This window comes from Talpa occidentalis, unplaced genomic scaffold (genome assembly GCF_014898055.3).
Source record: "Talpa occidentalis isolate TD23 unplaced genomic scaffold, MPIMG_talOcc4v2.1 talOcc4.9, whole genome shotgun sequence".
Taxonomy (NCBI): domain Eukaryota; kingdom Metazoa; phylum Chordata; class Mammalia; order Eulipotyphla; family Talpidae; genus Talpa; species Talpa occidentalis.
The window spans coordinates 101,253,342-101,273,307 of NW_023605305.1; the positions used below are offsets into that span (position 1 = coordinate 101,253,342).

At 37.8% G+C, this 19,966-nt stretch overlaps 1 protein-coding gene across 2 annotated transcripts in view; it reads left to right on the plus strand.

Annotated features, from left to right (window-relative positions):
- Window positions 1-18,858, plus strand: part of SLC30A7 (solute carrier family 30 member 7) — a 64,766-nt gene extending 45,908 nt beyond the window's left edge. For both annotated transcript variants that reach the window (XM_037501460.2, XM_037501461.2), the window contains 2 exons: window positions 2,501-2,650; window positions 12,648-18,858. In XM_037501460.2, coding sequence (XP_037357357.1) covers window positions 2,501-2,650; window positions 12,648-12,695 — 198 coding nt within the window. In that variant the 3' untranslated portion in view covers window positions 12,696-18,858. The remainder of the gene's footprint in view (window positions 1-2,500; window positions 2,651-12,647) is intronic.
- Window positions 18,859-19,966: the final 1,108 nt, after the last annotated feature.

The following is a 19,966-nucleotide window of genomic DNA, read 5'->3' on the forward strand; positions in this document are numbered from 1 at the left end:
CCTTTAGGGGCAAATGCCCAGCCAAACAGGCTTTGCCTGAATTAGCACCACTGAAGCCTGAAGGCTTGCCACAGTCTAAGATAGTCTGGCAAGGAACCACAAGAAAGAGGGTAGGCAAGTCGCAGAGAACTGGTGCAGGAGAGACTGAAAATTCAAAATGTATCACATATGCCAACATGAGGTCAATGTAACACTTCCATTATCTCTGCCAAGGTCTAGGAGCAGTTTCCCTATGACTCTTCCACTAATGTGTCTCTTTCCTTAGTCTCTCTTCCAAGTGGCTCTCCCTGCATCCTTCAATCTGTTACAGGGCAGGGAGAGGGGCACCCCAAACCCCACAAACCTGCCTGCTCTAAATAGGTTCTGCCATCTGCCACATCAACACAAAACAAATGAGACTTTAGTGGGAAGGAACTTTAATGCAATTAGTGGACATACAGGAAAGGCAAAGAATATAGTTTAAAAATCAAGCACCCAAACTCACCCTTCCCCTCATGGGTAGAAGTCCACCCAAGCAGGATTGGCCCAGAGCAAGGCCCCAAAGCCTGCCACAAGTCTAAAGCATCTTCCAGTGGGGACCCATAGAAAAGGATCAGAAACAACCAGACCAGTCTGCAAGGAAAAGAGCAAAATCAAAATCAAGACAAAAACCGCCATTGTCACCACCCACTGGTGTCTCACCCACATCCGTGTCACCCAGTCCTCGACCAGAAGGCAAGCGCAGTTTCTTCACGTGTCTCTCTGCTCCGTGTACCTCCTCCAGGTCTCCTTCTGGCTCTCCATCCTGCTTCCTTACTTCCTCAGTCTTGTATTACGATTTTTCTGTATTTCCAAAAAGTCCATTTTGTCTAGGTTTTCAAATTTGTGTTTTTATTCATTATATGTGTGAAATATATACATATATGTATATATACTCACATATAATGAACACTTTATTGAACACTTACTTGGGTCAGGCATTGTTTTAGGTAGTGAGGCCACAGGACATAAACAAAAATAAATGTCTTTCTTTACTGATCTTAAGAATATGCTAGAGGAGACAGGCAATAAACAATATCAAGCATGTAAATAAATAATATAGTGTGTGACACTATGTACCAAAAAGTCAAACAAAACAGAGAAATGAAAACATGGGTATTTTAGTATAAGAGCAGAAGGGCTTACTAAGAAGATGACTTTTTTTTTTAAAGATGTATTTATTTTTATACAAGAACTGGGATACAGGTCAGAGGCGCGGGAGGGAGAGAGGATTTGCCAGAGACAGAGCAGGGAGCAGAACAGGCAGAAGGACCGAAGACACTGCTGAGGGGAGGAGCAGGCAAGGCAGGAGAAGTCTGCCGCGCCATGTGGGTTGGCTCCCTGGCCAGCCAGTAATCGAACCGTCGCTGCAGAGGCTGTGGACAGCTTCACAGGGCTGCGCTCAACCCACTGCACCACCGGGGAGGCCCCCGAGAAGATGACATTTGAGTAAAACCGAAACCAAGTGAACCATGCAGAAATCTGGACAGAAGGACACTGCAGGCAGAAATAGCATATCCCCTGAGTTAGGAGAGTGCCTGACTTTTCAAGGAATGCTAAGAATGCTGGTGTAACTGAGCAAGAGGGGACAAAGAGGGAGGACTAGGAGATCAGGAGAATAGGTCATAAAGGGCCATGTGACATGGGTCCACTAAGTCATTGTGAGCCCACTGGCTTTTATTCAGTAAGATGGGAAGCCACTGGAAAATTTTGAGGGAGTGGTACATCCTAACATAGCAGGGTCTCCCTCAATAGTGAGGGTAAATGAACGAGGTGTCAGAAAGACTGGAAACGAAGTTGACTTCAATGAAGCTGATAGCTAGGCAGATGATGAGAAGTGTTTGGCTTCTACTTAATCTCCATCAGAAATATGTCTTGTTAATGTTCACCTAAGCTGTGAAAGATTTAAGGAGCCAGTGGAAAAACTTAGAGACAACCCTCACTTTTCTATTGTTACATGATATGTAGGAGGTTATGTGTTGGACCTTAGTTCCTTGGGCCCTGGGGATACAAAGGTCCTTTTGCTTCTGACAGTTACACGTGGTGTAGAATTGTCCTGTCCAAAATAAACCCTCATTAGGAAACATTTATTCCTCTAGCTCATTATTTCAAAGAACTAGTTCTGTGATACTGTGAGTTCTCATTTTCTGAATTTCTGGATCATCAATTTCTCTATTCCTTCTTTCTTAAAGTTTGTTGTTATTTTTCTAGTGTCTTATTTGTATTTATACTTGTTTGCTGGTCAAAATATTTGGAAATGTGAATTTTCCTTTCAGCTGTGCCCTGCATATTTTGATGTGTTCATTCATGTTTCCCAAACACCCGTCATGGTCCTTGGCACATACTGGCTACTCACTAGGTATTTGCTAGTAAATTCAAATATCCCCCTCCATTTTTTTTAAACTGGACAGTAGAATCCATGTTTGTTGCTGTGTTGCACATATACTTGGGTATTACGTTAAATCTGTCCTTTATGTTGTAGGTGCAGCAGTTGCAAGGAGTTTATAATTTGCAAGAACAGCATTTCTGGACCTTATGTTCTGACGTTTATGTTGGGACCTTGAAGTTAGTGGTAGCACCTGATGCTGACGCCAGATGGATTTTAAGCCAAACACACAATATTTTTACTCAGGTATGACTTTTTACTAATTTCTTTTAAGGATCTTTGAATTTGTTACCTGTAAACTTTAAAAATATTTACTATTTAAAAATGTGTGCTATAAGGTAGGCATAAAAGTACTTTTTTTCCCAAGTACAGGGCCAAACTTGGGAGATCCTTATTTTGGCTGGTATTTTTAATGCTCATAGTCCTATTTTCCCATCATTGCACTGATCTGAGTTACTGTGAGAAAAGCTAGATTCTTCCTTACTATACACTTCTTATAAGACATGCTGTTTGATGGCAAAAATTCTAAAATAGCATTTGGAATAAGAATAATGACTTGTCAGTGGCTTTAGCTGGACTAAGTTAATGTTTTTGTGTGATAACAAAGCCATGTTTAACTCCTGTATGACTTAACAGCTCACTGTGCTATTAGATTTCTCTTAATTGTGTATTTGGAATCATAAGTTAGTGCATGCCTGCAACCAAATTATTTCAGTTAATTCTTGCCCCATCAAGAGTTGACATAGTCATGTGATTGATAATCGGAGTAAGGATGATTTTGCTATTCTGTATGTGTTGGGAGAATAAGAACATCATGTCAGTAACATCTAAGGAGGGAGAGAACACAATTTCTTTTTTCAGTCTAGTTTGCTGGAAATATTTGGTGAAAAAATCTAGATGTTGGGCCTCCCCGGTGGCGCAGCAGTTGAGCGCTGGGTTGCGAAGCTGCCCGCGGCCTCTGCGGCGCCGGTTCAATCCCCGGCTGCTCCCCGGCCACCGGAGGAGGGTCCCACATGGTGCGCAGACCTCTCCTGCCGCTCGCTGCTCCCCTCAGCAGTGTACTTCAGCCCTTCTGCCTGCTCTGCTCCCCGCTCTGGCTCTGGTGAATTCTCTCACCCTCCCGCGCTTCTGACTGTGCCCAGTGCATGTATAAACAAAAAACAAACAAATATAATAAATAAATAAATAAAAAAAAAAAAAAAATCTAGATGTCAACATGCCTGCCAAAATTATCTACTATTCAGATCTAATGAGGAATCTGATTCCAAACCTTAAAAATCTGTGCTTAAAAACTGACATGTGCCTCCTGGTGTGATGTAACAAAAAGTATATAACTTGGCCTGAGTGGTACCTTGCCAGAAGTGGATTATGTAGATCTCAGCATTAACAAACAACCAGACAAATCCAGCTTGTCAAAACTTGTACAGGGCTGTTACCCTGGATTGTTGTAAAGTGTCAGTGTCACTTTTCAAACCTCTCTCCAGCTCTGTGTCATACTCTGCACCCACTGGGCTATTTACTTTTCTGTGTGAGACAAAATCCTACTTTAATGTAAAGATCAATTCAGTTGTTAACTTTTTCTCTGCAAATGTGTATATGCTTACACATCATTTATGTGCTTGAGAGACTTGGACAACAAACCATAATATGCAGTTTAGTTAAATTCAGAACCTTAGCATAGATCAAATGTTTCTTCCTCTCTGATAAATAGAAATGTAGGATTAGGGTCCTTTAGGAGTAATTAATGAGGTAATCTTATGTAGGTGATAGCTAGAGTTAATACTACCAAAGTAATAAGTACTAGGACTACTTACTTAATCCAGAACTTTTAAGAATTAGGCCTCTCAATTAATACTATAATAACTGCAATCATAATGACTTTCATAGTGAAGCCTGCAACTTCTTCACATATGTCTGAATCTGCACAGCTCTTCTTTATTCTAGAAGCAAAATGAAAGCTCAGCTGACAATAACCTTGCTTTTCTCTGCTGTTTTTGTTAGATCTTATTCTCTCCTCTAACCTCAAGTTTTCTCCTGCTTATATATCCTTCCACCCTGATGGTTCAAGCTTCTGTTGACCTCTAGGATACCCCATGATCTCCTAGACTCTAGCACTTAGTCATAGTTTTCCTGCTGAGAAGGAATGTAGTTTCTTGGTTTAGAAATGCACAAAGCAGCTGGTCTGTGCTTAGGAATTGCTGAAGTTGTAATTGAAGTTGTGGAGAGAGGTTCTTCTGGTAACCCTAGAAATCTTGGCTTTTAAAATGGCTGAACTTGAAAGTTTATTCAGCTGCTGCTTTGGTTTTGGAAACTGTATTTGGTTTTTGAAAATTTTAAGCTCTGACAAATATTTTAAACCTGTTTTATCAGTTAAGATCAAGCCAACTTGATTTCATGCCTTGCCAGAGACTAGGCACTCTTTGTACTTTGCTGTGAAGATGGTTAAACCCATTTTTTTACCCCCGAGGGAGAGGTTATGTTATAGGACAGCCCCAATATTGAACGGGTTGCCTGGCTGTGGGTCCTCACCCGCAAGCTTAAAAGGGACTTATGAATACTCCACTACAGGCACACACAAAAGGTTAATAAAAGGTTTATTTACAAGGGAAAAGGAAATAAGGAAAATGTACAACTCAGGGAGAAAATAGGGAAATAAAGTCTTTAATGCGTCCTACCTGATCCACCGACCTGGAAACCCAAAGTCACTCCCAGAGCTGGCGGGACGCTGCGAGCTGGCGGAGAGCCAAAATGGGGGAACCCCCCCTAAGCCCACGTGTCTGGCTTTATACCAACCTGGCTGCTTAACCCCACCCTCAGGTCCCAGCCACCTTCCCTTTGGTGGTGATGGGATTTGGAGTTCCCAGTGTCTTTGGCTTTGGCCTGGTGTGGGGGTGGAGTCCACAAAGCCTGTATGGAATTAGCTTTAGGACATCCTTTTCCCCCTAACAGTTACTCTGCTGAAGTCTTTCATTCCAAACATTGAATGATTTAAAATTGTTTTGTCATCTTTTATTTTTGGTTCTGACATAAGCAAAAGTGAAATGTTTTATCAGTATAGTTTCCTTTTCTGTTTATCCTAGTAATGTGTATCTATATAAGTAAATCCCAGACCCTGCAGTAACATTTTCATTTCATAAAATAACACTTAAATTTAAAATTTTTTAAGTTGCATCTTATTCATAGATTCTACTTATTGAAGTTATTAAACTGAAATTGTTTAATTTTTTTAGAAAAAATTGTGCTTATGTTTTAGGTATATTTATCAAGCAACTGTAAACATTGGTGGCCTTAGTTCCAAAAGGCAAAAAGGGTTTTCTCATTAGTAAGCTATACTTTCTGGTTTTATGACCATTTTAAGTATCTAATAATTGATTTTTAAAAAAATTAGTTTTGGTTAAAAATTTGTTCATGTTGAAGTATATGTGAGGATAACTTTGAAGAGATCAACAAAAACTTGAGAATTATAATTTTCTATTTTGTTTATAAAATTGTAAACTTTGTCACTATTTTAGAACTGTGCACTAGGAATGTCTTTTTTAATTCTCACTTTCCATAGTTAGTAGTTACGCTTTAATGGTCAATGCAGTTAACTTCCTATGCATAAATATAAAACAATGCATGTGGAAGGATTTCTGTTGGCATGAAAAAATCTTCTCTCACAGATTTCTACCTCTTGCGTTAAGAAATGAGTTATTTGGCAATTTTGATGAATTAGAAAACACAGTTTTTATGTTTGGCATATGAACAGGAAGAGGGAGTGGGATAGTGGATTAGGAAGGCCATTTAATACTGTGTGTTTCTTGTTTAAAACTGGAGGATATCTGTTAATTTTTTATAGTTTACTTCACAATTATAACTATAACCTTAAACTTTTAAAATACGTTTTTTGTTAAAAGTATTGTTTGAAGAAAAATACAGACTGTGCTTGGTGTTCATTACCCTCCTGATCCCATAAACCACAAAAGACAGTTAAAGGCTAATACGTAATATTTGCTCTTTCTTTCATACTTTTCTGCCTATTTCTGTTATTAAGGCTTAAAGCCCCAGATATCTCCTTCAGCTTTTGGTGCTCCATTTTCTAGCCTCACAAGATGAGTTGACACTAATACCAAGGAAGGAACCAGAAAACCTCCTCACAAGCCCAAGTGGGAGTTTCCCCAAATTTCAGAAACTTCTCCTGTGTTCAGAATCCTTCCTGTCTCTTACCACATACCTCATCCAACCTAACATCTTCTGGCAGGTGAGAGGAGAGAGTAGGTAGGAGAAGGTATTTGCCCCTTTCTTGGTAGCTTTCTGATTTTCCGCGCATTCCATTTGCTTTTCCTTTTTGTAAGGGACTTAAATCTTTTATAAGTATTGATTTTACTTGTGTGCTCTGGAATAGTTTCTTACCAGTATTTCCAATTCCTTTGGTGATGTCCATCACCTCCTGAGGAGGTTGAGATGAACATAGAATGTAACCAACAAATTCCTAGGGTTACTGTTTTTATTTAATACACAGTTAAATGTTTGTTGGTTGGTTGCTAGTGGTGGAAATAATAACAGCAGCAGCAACTGGCCTTTGTTGAATGCCCACCAGGTTGTAAGGGACCTATCCCATCAACCCATCTGCACAAGACAAGTACGATTATACTCTGTTTACAGAAAAAGGAACTCGGAACAGTATTGTTCTCCACACATGATATTGTCGTACCCACTTGCTGTTTCACTTACTTAATTCTCACATGGAAGAGTCAAATTGTTTTTCAAGACTTCATTTAAGAACGAAGATTAATATTATATATCCTTAGTTAAAAACTGAAACAGCCATTTTTTTTAATCTTTGAGAAATTAGTAGAAAATACAAACTATAATTTTCTATAGCCATGTTTATTTTTCTAAATTTTTTACTTTTGATTTGTTTTCCTTTGCACAACAATGAATATTTATTGGGGATATTTTAAGTCAGTAGTCCAGGTTAACACTTATTTTCATAGAAGCTTATCTGTTTAACTAAATTGTCTTTTCAGTTTTAAAAAGTGTTGATTATGGTTTGTACATTATTCTCAGTATGAATATTATATGTTTTTTGCATTCTAAGGACAATCCCTCAGCCAGTTCTGATTCTTGGTGTCATCCCAGTGGTAGATATATGATAGAACCAACCACTGTTTTGATGTGCTGGAGTATTTGTCATGTTTTTGTGGTATGAATAAACTATATAGACAACCTAGTTTTCATTTAGGGAGTAGGTGACTTTCCACAGGATTCCTTGGAAATTCTACTTTGAAGGAAATTGAAAAGAGAAAATAGGAAACTCGAAAACTTGAAGCTGTCCCCATCAGGACAGATGGGTGAAGCAAAATGACTTTTTCTGCTATTAGACTGAGCTTTTATGTAAAGCTGTAGCCCCTGGGGGGAAAGATATCAGCTTCAGTAATTAACTCATGATTATGCAAGGATCAATTTACCTAGCCTCTGTTTTTCCTTTCTTTTTTATTGCCTTGGGCTACTTCATTTCTCATTACCGTCTTCACTGTAGTAGAGGTAAAATGGCAGAGATAATAGGAGCTTTTTTTTTTTGCCCATTTTACTTCTATGTATTTGCTAAAAGAGAAAGAAATTAAGATAATTCATTTAGGCAATAGTTGTTTTTTCTTAAGGTTAGACATACAACATTTTAGAGTTCTTAAGTATAGTTATTTCAAGAGCGACTGGATTGAGTAAACAAAACATAATTGCAATCAATCACGATAATTTCTTTTAATAGCTTTTTGTAGCATATGCAATTCTTATTCCCATGCTCCTTATAATTGTCCCTGGTATGTAGCAAGGATTTATTAAATATTTGTCAAATATTGGATGAATATATACTAATTTTGTGAGAAAGTAAGGTTGGTGTTCATCAGCAGTTTTAAAATGAGAAAAAATGGATTTGGCTTTAATTTTTAGCACAAAGTCTTGCAAATCCTAAGTTCTCTTCTTTCATAAAGAGAAGGTGCTATTAAATGCATTTCCCATGCATTTAAAGAGAGTTTTAATTTTGCCACAGCAAGGATTTTTTTTTCTTTAATGAGGCAAAGAACCTAAAAAGTTTCCTGTTTTGGTAAGCTCTTAGAGCATATTCAGAGTTTTCTTCCATTAGAATAGTTTCTAACTCTTCCTAAGCATTCATTAGTGCTGGGCCAGGGTTCTTCTACTTAGCGTTAGGAAAAAAATGCCATGCTAGAAATAACTGCAAGAAGGTAGTGTTCATATTTTATCTCCCACTCTGGTTTTTCCTTTCCATTAAATATTCTAATTTACCATTCATTCTAAGGTATTGACAAGAAAACACTTCTTGTAACTAATGCTTTTATTTTTTAATAGTTTTTATTTGAAAGAAGGAAATTATAACATTTCAATTTAACCAATGAATATGTATTATTCACTTACATTGCGCTGGGTAGTACTTGAGATTCTGGTAATTTGTGTTAGAATTATAAAATGTCTTCATCCAGCTTCCACCAATTAATCCCCCAGATTTTTTTTTTTTTTTTTTAAGATTTATTTAATTTATACAAGCACTGGGTACAGTCAGAAGCGCGGGAGGGTGAGAGAATTCACCAGAGCCAGAGCGGGGAGCAGAGCAGGCAGAAGGACCAAACGAAGCACACTGCTGAGGGGAGCAGCGGGCGGCAGGAGAGGTCTGCGCGCCATGTGGGACCCTCCTCTGGTGGCCGGGGAGCAGCCGGGGATCGAACCGGCGCTGCAGAGGCTGCGGGCAGCTTCGCAACCTAGCGCTCAACCGCTGTGCCACCGGGGAAGCCCTCCCCCAGATTTTTTTAATGGTCAATAATAGATTTCAAGTGAGGAGCTTTTATTTTGGATACACATTAGGAAAGGGGCAGCAACTATCCTGAGCCACACTCTAGCCTGAGAGCTGTGGGGTTCCTGGTTTTACGGGATTGGTAACCAAGGCAGGCTTGTGGGGGAGGGGGTGGGCAGAGTCACAGTGTATTTTAGCCTGGGCTACACTGGAGCCCAGTGGGTTACTTGTTCTTCTTTCATCAAATGTCTCATTAGCACCTTAAGTCTCCACCCAGGGGTGGGTATTTTAGCATGCTAATGAGTCCTCAGTGATGTCTGTGACAGCTTTCTGCTTTTGAGTCTGGTCAGCCATCAGGTTTCTGCTGGTTCTGGAGCCATTGCTGGAACGCAGGAAGTCTCTGGAGGGTGGAAGGCCTGTTTTTAACTTGTGCTTCTGTGTTTGGCTGAAATATGTTCTCCTGAGGGCCTCAATAACAGGAAGGTTAGTCAAGCAAGTCTAGGTCCCAAGTCTAGATCCCTGTTACAGCAGGGTGTGGAGGGATGCAGAAATGCTTTAACTTAGAATTACATTATGATGGGAGAACATAATATAGCAACACAGCAAAATACTGTTATATCAGAAGGTCTGAAATGTTATGGAGAGGAAGAACAGAGTAGGGAGATTGTGAGTGCTGAGGCAGTTTCCATATATCTACCTACCTACCTACCTATATATCTCTCATCATCTGACATACTACATTGTAGGGTAAATGAAGATAGACTTTTATGCCTTTGGGCTCTGTGTCTATCACCTGCAACCTTGATCTTGTTACCACAGAGGGCACTGGCGTGTGGGGCACCTGTGCCTGACTCTGGACACCTGAGCATGGCAGTGTGTACATGTGCAAGTGTGTGCACCTTAGCCTAGAGATCAGGGATATAAGGGTGGCGCTGCTACTCAGAGATGGCTACGGGAGTGCGGCTACGAGAGGAGGAATGACGGCTATGAAAGGAAGAGGCCACGAGAGAATGCCAGAGAGAGCCTAGAGAAAGCATAAAGATACACTGGGGCTTAAGTTGCTGGCTACCTGGTGGCGCAAGGGGTTAAGCACTGCACTATGAAGCAATCCGCAGCCTCTGCAGCACGAGTTTGATCCCCAGCCGGCCAGGGAGCTACCCACATGGTGCAACAGACCTCTCCTGACTCGCCTGCCGCTCCCCTCAGCAGTGTACTTTGGTCACTCTGCCTGTTCTGTTCCCCACTCTGTCTGGTGAATCTTCTCTCTCTCTCTCTCTCTCTCTCTCTCTCTCTCTCTCTCTCTCTCTCTCTCTCACACACACACACACACACATGCATACACACACATCTCTGGTCTGGTCTGTACCTCAGCTCTTGTATGCATAAATAAATAAATCTTTTTTAAAAAAAAAAAAACTGTGAAAATGATGCCAAGGGCTCCAAAATTCTCCTTCAAACTGCTAGAACCAACCATGAACATACCCAGCCTGGGATGGTTGCAAAACATTTACTTACTTACTTGTTTATCATCTCCCCTCACAATAGCATATAAACTCCATAAGGGCAAGGATATTTTTAACCTATTTGGTTCCCTCTTGTATTCTCAGCAGAGTGGCCCCCAAAATACAATAAATGCCCAGAAAGTTGTGTCAATCAATTGAATGCATTTAGATAGGGTGATCAGTGTAGGCCTCATTGATGTCTGAGTAGAGAAGGAATATGTTGTTTGACTGTCTCCAGAGACATTGTACCAGGCAGAAGGGCAGGTCTGACTGAAGCAGAGTGAAAAGGAGAGGAATAAGAGTGAGATCAGAGGGGTAATCAAGGACCAAATCTAGAGCGGATTTGTAGGTCATTTAAGAACTTGGGTTTGTAAGGGTTAAAGAAGGTAAACTGTTGTGGGGTTTGAGTAATGGAGTGGCATCTCTCCAGTTGCTCCACTGAAAACAGACCAAAGGAAGGCAAAGATAGAGATACTGGTAGCTTTGGTCAGGTGGTAGCAATGGACCAGGTAATATAACGTGGTCAGATTCTGGGTTTACATTATGTGAAGATAAAACAAACAGGTTTTTTGTTTTCTTAAAGATTTATTTATTTATTTATACAAGCACTGGGTACAGTCAGAAGCATGGGAGGGTGAGAGAATTCACCAGAGCCAGAGCCGGGAGCAGAACAGGCAGACTGACGAAATACACTGCTGAGGGGAGCAGCAGGCGCAGCAGGAGAGGTCTGTTGCACCATGTGGGACCCTCGCTGGTAGCCAGGAATGAAACCGGTGCTGAACAGGCTGCGGGCGCTGCCCAACGCTCAACCGCTGCGCCACTGGGGAGGCCCTAAAACAAACAGGTTTTGCTAATGGGTTGGGTGTGAGAGAAAGAAGGCTGTTTTAAGTTGCAACATTAAAGATGATACTGAGCTGTAGAAAACAGAATGGATGGGCTTAAGGGGGGGTGGGAGGCTAGTGTTCAGTTTGGCTGAGTTGTGATGCTTGTCAGACATCCAGGTGGTGCTGGTCAAGTAAATGGTGGGTGGGTGATAAATATAGCAACACATCTGTGGACATAGAAATGTGTGTATGTATAGATATACTGAAAGCCTCGCTGCTAGATGAGCTCATCTAAAGAGCAAGTGTAGAAAAGGATCTGAGAACTGAGCCTTTGGGTGTACAAAGATGGGGCGGAAAAGGGAAGGAAGAACCAGCAAAGGACTCGAGCAAGATTGTTAAGTAAAAAGGCAACCAGTGAGTTTTATCTGAAATCCAAGAGGGGAGAAAATGTTTCAGTTGGAGGGAGTGATCTCTTGTGTCCTTGTTGGTAAATTAAGTATTAAAATGAGGATTGATTATTGAGCCTTGGTCTGGGCGACTTGGAAGTGACCTTAACAGACATCTTTGGGAAGTGGTAGGTGGCAAAAGTTGGCTGAAATGGGTTCAAGAGAAAAGAGAGACAGCAAATAAGAAAACTTGATAACCAAGGAGAGATGGGAGCAATTTTAAGAGCAGTGTCTTTGAGTAGCAAGTTCATATCTAAAATTGAAAGGGTTGGAGTGTAAGAAAGTAACCAATAGATATTTAAGTGTTTACTAGCCTTTTATCACAGGAGGATTTAGACTGGGTATGATTTTAGTAGCAAAGCACTGTGGCGCTTTCTAGCAGGGTAATGGTAGATGGCTCACCTCATTTTTCTAAATATCACTTGGACAAAGTATGTGATTGGTAGCATGACTGGCTTCTGTAATGGTACATGAAGTATCTTTTGGAACTTATGGATATACTTGTTTCTAAAATAAAATTACTAGTGCTTTCTGATGAGAAATGGAGATTTCCCAGAAGTAGAATAGAAAAATAATTTCTGCCTCTCTCCAAAGAACGAGATTTTTTTCCTTCTATTTTTTTGAAACATATAGTCTGTTATTGACTTTATTGATTTCTAATTTTTCTTTTTTTAAACTTTTCAGGCTGGAGTGAGACAGCTTTATGTACAGATTGACTTCGCAGCCATGTAATGAATAAAAAGAAATTATGCTTTTTGGGGGACCTAATTTTTCTGGTACTGTACAATCCAAAACATTGTACCCAGCTTTTTAAAATAGAGAAATCATCACTACAACTCCCTAGTACCAAGTAGACCAGGTAGAGTCAGCCATTTGTACTCTGCCAGGACCTCACAACTAAGGGATCAGAATTAACAGGATCTTTCCTGGACTTCCGGCCTTGTCTTTTGTACACTTCCCTTCAAATCCTTTTCATTTCTGAGCTTTTATTCCAGGGTGTTGTTTTTTCCTTTTTTTTTTTTTTTTTTTTCCATTTTAAATGTGCCCTCACTCCCATCCCTCATCCTCGCCAGCAAGAAATTCAAATTGTAGGTTTCCGATCACCTGGAATGTCTTCACTGAAACTGCTGGAAACCACTACTTTCATTCCCACAAAACCAGTGTTATTCGAAAAAAATACACCAGAAATCTGTTTTATATGTAATGTCACAGTTTGTTGACGTTCTTCAGTATAATCATATGTTTGTAAAATTGTTTGTACCTTGCAAACTTATGAACCAAACCATATTGGGTTTTCAAAGTGCCTTTGTATCAGAAAATGTATGTGCCAGCATAGAATTGTACCATCACAGGTAATATGTGTTTTGTTTTTTTAATGGATATTCTGTAATCTGTAAAAAATAAGACTCTTGTTAGTAATGTATACAGGTTGTCTTTCATGTACTTCCAGCCTAGGGTTAGAGATGTGAAATTTTTCCTTTTATCAAAAATAAAATGTGTTATTTTGCTTTTGAAATCAGATTCAACTTTCACATTTTAGACTTTGTGGACTGTGCATTCAAACCTTTGCAAATGCATCTGTTATAAAGACAGTCGACTTCCTTAAATCATCCACTAAATTCCAAATTTCTATAAAGCCTAGTGTGTCTGTGAAAAGCGTTTCTCTCTCCTTGCTGTTTTTATGGATTTTATTAATAGAAAGAAAAAGCAGTGTAGACGAAAGGCAGAAATAGTTGTGACAATGTTATTTTTCTTTTTTATTCTTCAAAATGCCATGTCATGCAATTTGTTTTTCTGTGCAAATATTGCACAAATACATTTGCTTTCAGGAATCCTAAAGCAATCTTTTCATTGAATTCAAACTATTGAAGTTACGGAACAAATGTGGTAATATGGAACTCTTCTAACACAGGTATCTTAGAAATTAATAAGTTGATTTCTAGGTTCTTGTGTATTTGAAAAATAAAATTGCAATTTGAGATGACAAATGTTTTGAACATTCTACTCAAATGTTCTTGATGTTTTACAAAGAAATATTGATCTGCATAAACATCTCCCCATTGTACTTCATTTCATCACTGTGTATATTCCCTTTTAACTTTAAAAAAATGAAACTGTTGGGGAAAAACCCTGCAGTATGGAAATGATTGTTTAGAATGTAGGTTAATCATAAGCACCCTTTCACTGACAGGGCAGAAATCACTGTTAATTTCAAGCTATCTATTTCCCGACTTCCAACCTGCAATTTATGTACACCATATAAGGAAACTAGACCACTTTATGCTTTTCTAAACTCTTGCAGATTGTAGCGAACTGTGAACGTTCTTCCTTTTGCAGATTAAGTAGTGTTTTCAGAAGATTTCTACTTACTGCCAGACAATTCTAAAACTGAGAATTCCCATAGTAAAATTTACTTAAATAAATGAAACAAGTGTTGAGATATTTCAGGAGGAAAGTATAAAAAAATTACAAGTCCTGATAATGGTATTGTTTTTTCCTTATAAGTATAATAAGTCATTTGGGAGTTTGCAACCACTACCAAGCCTGATAGAACCCTGGAATGTTGCATGGGTTTTGGCATGTTAGAGAAAACAGCAAGTTAAGATGAAGGCAGGGATTTTGAATGTGTGCCTTTAAAAACTAATTATGTGTAATATTACTGATATTTCGTGTGGAAATAGTATTTGCACTGGCCTGTAAAGTTCAACAATGCAGTTTGAAGATCCAGTTCAGCCTTTCACTGAGCAGCCCTCCATTCAAAGTGAAGCTTTTGTCAAAAGATGCATCACTTTATCTTTGTATTCTCAAAACATAAGGGCATGAGTGTGTTTTTGTAGCATGTATAGAGTACTTGGCTGATGGAACTCTAATTTTGTCACTGTTATAGGAGATTGCTAATTTATATCATTTAGCAGGTTGGCATTAACATTTATGCTTTAGTTAAATGTTCTTAATTAAGCCTGTGTCTGCAGCAGTAAAAAATTGGAGAAAAATGTTACTTTTTTTCTCACTCTTAGGATATACTTTTGTTACATTCAAGTTCTTGGCACAAATGTACTGCTAAAACACATGGTTTCAATGAGAAATACTATGTGATTATTGCTATAAAATAAATCTAGAATGTCCCTGCTGGTCTAACTTGTCAAAAAAAAAAGTATAATTTTGCTCATATTTTAAAAAATAAAATATTCTCTGGAGAACACATTTCTTATTGCTCAGGGTAAGTTTACCTTGCCAAGTAAATTTCCCCAAAGAGAAATATATCTATTTATTTGTGTGTTTTTAAGTCTGGATTTTATGAATCAAGATGAAAGGGCTTAAAATATGTACAACTTCCTTATTTTGCTGCCTCTCTGTGTACCTTTATGAAAGACAGTGTCTAATTAATCTATAGCTCAGTGTTACTCTGTCATTTGCATAAGCATGAGTGGTAACATGTTACTGGCATTGTGATTTTCCTTCTTTTAAGAATACTTCAGCATTTTTCAAAGCCTACACTTACAAACCAGTTACCAAAATACTGTGACTTTGTGTATCCTTGGAAAGCAGCTAAATCATTGATTCCAAATCAGCTGGTCATAGTTCTATAATGTCTTATCTACTTAGAATAAGCCATTTTATAGTGATTGTTAATGTGGTAGCATCCTGTTATATAATAGTGGGCTTTAAGAACAAAAATATTTCCTTGCCTAACATAGAATTTTACATCTAAGGAGACTGCTTTACATCAAAGCAGTTTTGTTCTACCTCTCATTTTACTGATGAGAAAATTGAAGTCCAGAAAAGCTGTCATTTACTCAAGGTCACCGAGATAATTAGTGGCAGAGCCAAAATTAGAATCCAGATCTTCTGAATCCAAGTGGAAAGTTCTTTCTACTCTACTATGTTGCCTCTCCCATGTAGTATTTGCCTTTCTGTAAATGTGACAAAAAGCATTTGTAAATAAAGGACAGCTGACCTCCATTTTTGGTATACTAAGGCACTTTACAAATGGATTTTTATTGTCTCATTTCTCATATCTAATTATGAGGCTTAGCATATTCCATAATCTTTATGGAAGATGTAATTTTTATACTCTTTTTTTTTTTTAACATTTTTACCCTTGTGAAAAGTTCCTGTTTTTTTTTTTTTTTTAAATGATGACTTCTGTGCATTGAATACTTATAACCTGAGTGATTTTTTTTTTTTCTTCTGTTAATTGCCCAAGGCTAAATCCAATTTACGGATTGCATAGTTTCTTTATTTTGTTTAAATTCTGTGAACAAGTACTTTTTTAGAAACCAGGCTAATTCACAGGTCATACCATTTCAGTTTTGCTACTGTAGTTTTCAGTCACTGGAGAATTTTTTCGTTTCTAAGATTATCTGCAGAGCCATGTAAAATTGGGCATTAAGTGTTAAAAAGAACAAATCTTTTAATTCAGCAGAGTAAAATTTGAAGTCTTTACAGAATCCCAGATGCTAAATGTGCGACTTTCAGTTTTTCATAAGAGCATTACCTTGAGAAAGTAAACTTTTTTCTTTGTCATAATTTTTAAAACAAATTATTTTCCAATTTACAAGAAGTTTGGCAAAAAGGGAAATTATTTCTTTGAAAAGCATTCATTAAGAGTTCCTTCAATGGAAGATTGTTTCAAAATCCGATTCCCCTCAAAGCCTTTGTGATCCAGATCTCTACCATAGACTCAAGATTAAATACAATGACGAATTACGTATCAAGAAAGTATTTGCAGAGTAGTTCCATGTAAAGGCCAAGTAAATGTAATTCTTTTTGATGAGGGCATCTTTGGTTTCTGTTGAACATTTCCTAATTCCAAATTACATGGAAAAATGGGGTTTATTAACCTTTATTAAGTATGTGCCAGGCTTTGTATGACCTTTTTCATGTTACCACATTTAAAATCCTCCTTATTTCTATAAAGAATTTTGCATGATTTTATAATTGACAAGGCATTTTCAAACACATTTTCTCTTCTGGTTTTCCTTTTATCCTTTTGAAGAAGGAACTTCTAACCCTATTTAAGAGATGATGACACTGATGGGAGAGAATTTAAATGATTTGCCTAGGGGAGAGCCAGCAGTAGAGCACAGACTTAATCTAGCACATTTTTTGAGGACTGTTCTGTTTTCTAAGTCATTCTACAATGATTTAAAGCTCTGATAAGTTGTAGCCAATTCGCCTGTAACATCAGTGAATGATCACCATGACAGAATTGATATGGGAGAACAGTTATTATTTATATTGTTTAGATTTATTTTTTCAGTGCTCTTTATGCTTATTTCCTACCTTTACCCTTTGAACTTAAATTGTGCAAGCTAAAAAGAGCAATCAGACTCCTAATGCACTTTTTTTTTAAGTAGCAAGTTTTATTAATACAGAGTCTCAAGCTGCTTAAAAGGGACTGACTCAAAAGATAGAGAAACAACTCCTGGCCAAAAGATAGTAACTAAGTTTATTAAGGAGTTGTCTTCTAAGAAATAAAAATAATTTTATGCTATATGAGAGATTATAGGATTTGACTGACATAGATATTTTTGCAAAAGGAAGAAGTCTGTACTTAATGTCTGACTGAACTCTTACCGTGACTGAAGATATAATTTTGATCATGATGTTATCAAGATTGTTTAAAAAAAAAAGTATTTGTTTCATGCATTCCCTTATCCTAAAATAGCATGAATTTATATTACATGCTTGACAAATGTTTGGTTAACTATTGAGTAAATGTTGTAGTTAGTAGTGGATACAAACATAAGCGTTGGGGACAGGTAAAACCAATAATTTGCAATTTGTTACAGAAGACATCTCAGCTTTTCTTTGGCATTTTTGCACAAATAGGGGACTTTTTGGTCTGTCTTTCTTTTCAAGTAGCCCTGTGAGCTAGTCATTCATTTTAATACAGTAACAATGGAGGTATAGAGATGCTTGCATGTTGGACAGGATTTTGGCAGAGCTGGGTCTGTGGGACCTGGTCACTTGAATTTTTGTATTCTGTATATCTCAGTGAGGAACCACATTATCTCCTATTTCTAGGGAAAATTGCCATACTTGTATTACTTTAAAGACCTCTGTATAACATGTCTTGTCATTGAACCCCAGGTAATTGTCATCTTAAGCCCACAGTTATTTCTTGAAGGTGCTTCTATTAAAAAAAAAAAAAAAAAAAAACACTATCTGTAAGTGATTTAAAATATCCCAGGATAGTTTGCTTTTTTTCTTTTTCCCCTCTAAATACTAAATGTTAGTGGAACTTTGCTATATTTATTGACTTATATTTTATCTTTACATTGCTGCTGCCACTGTAAAACTTTTCCCATTTTATTAGTGGAGGACAAAAGCTTGATTTTGAATTTTAACATTTGAATTGTGTTTATAATGCATCATTTAGCTTCACTGAAGATTCTATAATTAGCTAGATATATCCTTTTAAGAGTTCACCAAGTAATCCATTTCTTCAGGTAATAACATCAAATTCAGTGACATTTCTGCCTGAGTGATATTTTGCCCCAACATTTGTAAGTTTGACCAATAAACAGAATGAATCTTTAATATCAGAAATACTGTGAATGAAAATTGCCAAATGACTTAGTATATTCTAACATCACTACAACACTTTACCTCCCTGTCTTTAATGGTTTCTAATAATATGACCAAGTTGAATTGAGCTTGATTCCTTTGAAGAAGATTGTGGAGAAGGCTGGGTTGGAATGTCAAATTCCAAAGACTGTTATAAGTTGGTTTGAAAATGCTAAGTGAAAAATTATGATTTGCCTAAGTAAAATACAACAAATCCATATGTATATTTCACTTTTTTCTACTTGAAAACATGTATATATTTTGTTTAATCTCAGATGTATTTAAAAGAGTAAAAAACAATTGTATCAAAATTCTTCAATAAAATTTCTGTTTAAAATTTTTTACTTGAATGTGTCTGTCACTTTGATGTGTTGGAAAAAGACTGTGAGCTTGACAGTTATTGGAGTAGATTCTAAAGGATTTACGAAGGAAAGGGAAAGAACGATATTCAAGGGCAGAAAACAGCAAAATTCATCAGAATAGCAGAGATGCTAGAAGGTTAGAAATAACACTGTCCAGCTTCTCACTGCAGCTTTTATTATTTTACCTCATGAACACATCTCAATGAATTTATTTTCAGATACTTCCGTTGATTAATGGAAGTAATCAATCCCAAACTGCTCTCTCAACTCATTCTCTGATGACTTCAGTTTATAGGAAATGAAGACAGACAGCATCTGACACAAGCCTCCTTTATCGTTCTACCTTTTCCCCTTTTATCAGAAGCAATTCTTTAAAATAACAGCTACAAAACCCGAGATCCCACTCCCCCACCTTCTCAAACATATTCTTACCTCTTGTCTATGAACACTTGCCACACAATAAAAGCTTTATTCCCGGTGTCTATCGTCAGACACTATGTATGTGGTGTACGTGTGCTGCTTCCACCTCTTTTCAAACCATTTCCAAAGATCCTAGTAATAGGCTTTACTCTTCTCTGTTCCTTAGAAGTTAATAATCAAAGGCCACCAATGGCTTCTTATCAATATAGGACAGAACTACCAGCATCTCAAATGCAACAGAGAGAAAATATATTTATCTTTCGTATTCAAATCTCTTCTCAACTACTAATCGCTGTCAGAGTTCTTTACAAACTTACTAGAAATCTAAACGGTGCTTTTGCTACTTCTATTTCCTGAATCCCCTTTCACAAAAGTCCTTTTCTTTATTCTTGGAAATCTTGGAAAGTTTACCTTTTCCCACTGTCCTTTTTTTCCACGACTTCATTGTTGCCTGAATGCAGATTGACTTTGAGGAAATGTCTGGCTTTCCCTCTAGTCCATTCCCAGAGCTAGCCACCTTCCTTTCAACACCCCACCACCAATCCTAGCCCCACCCCCTACCAAAATAATTCAGACCTTCAGCAGGAAGTACAAGGAATTTCTGCTGAATCAGACTTTTGCCCAGGCCTTTTCAAAACATTTCCCTTA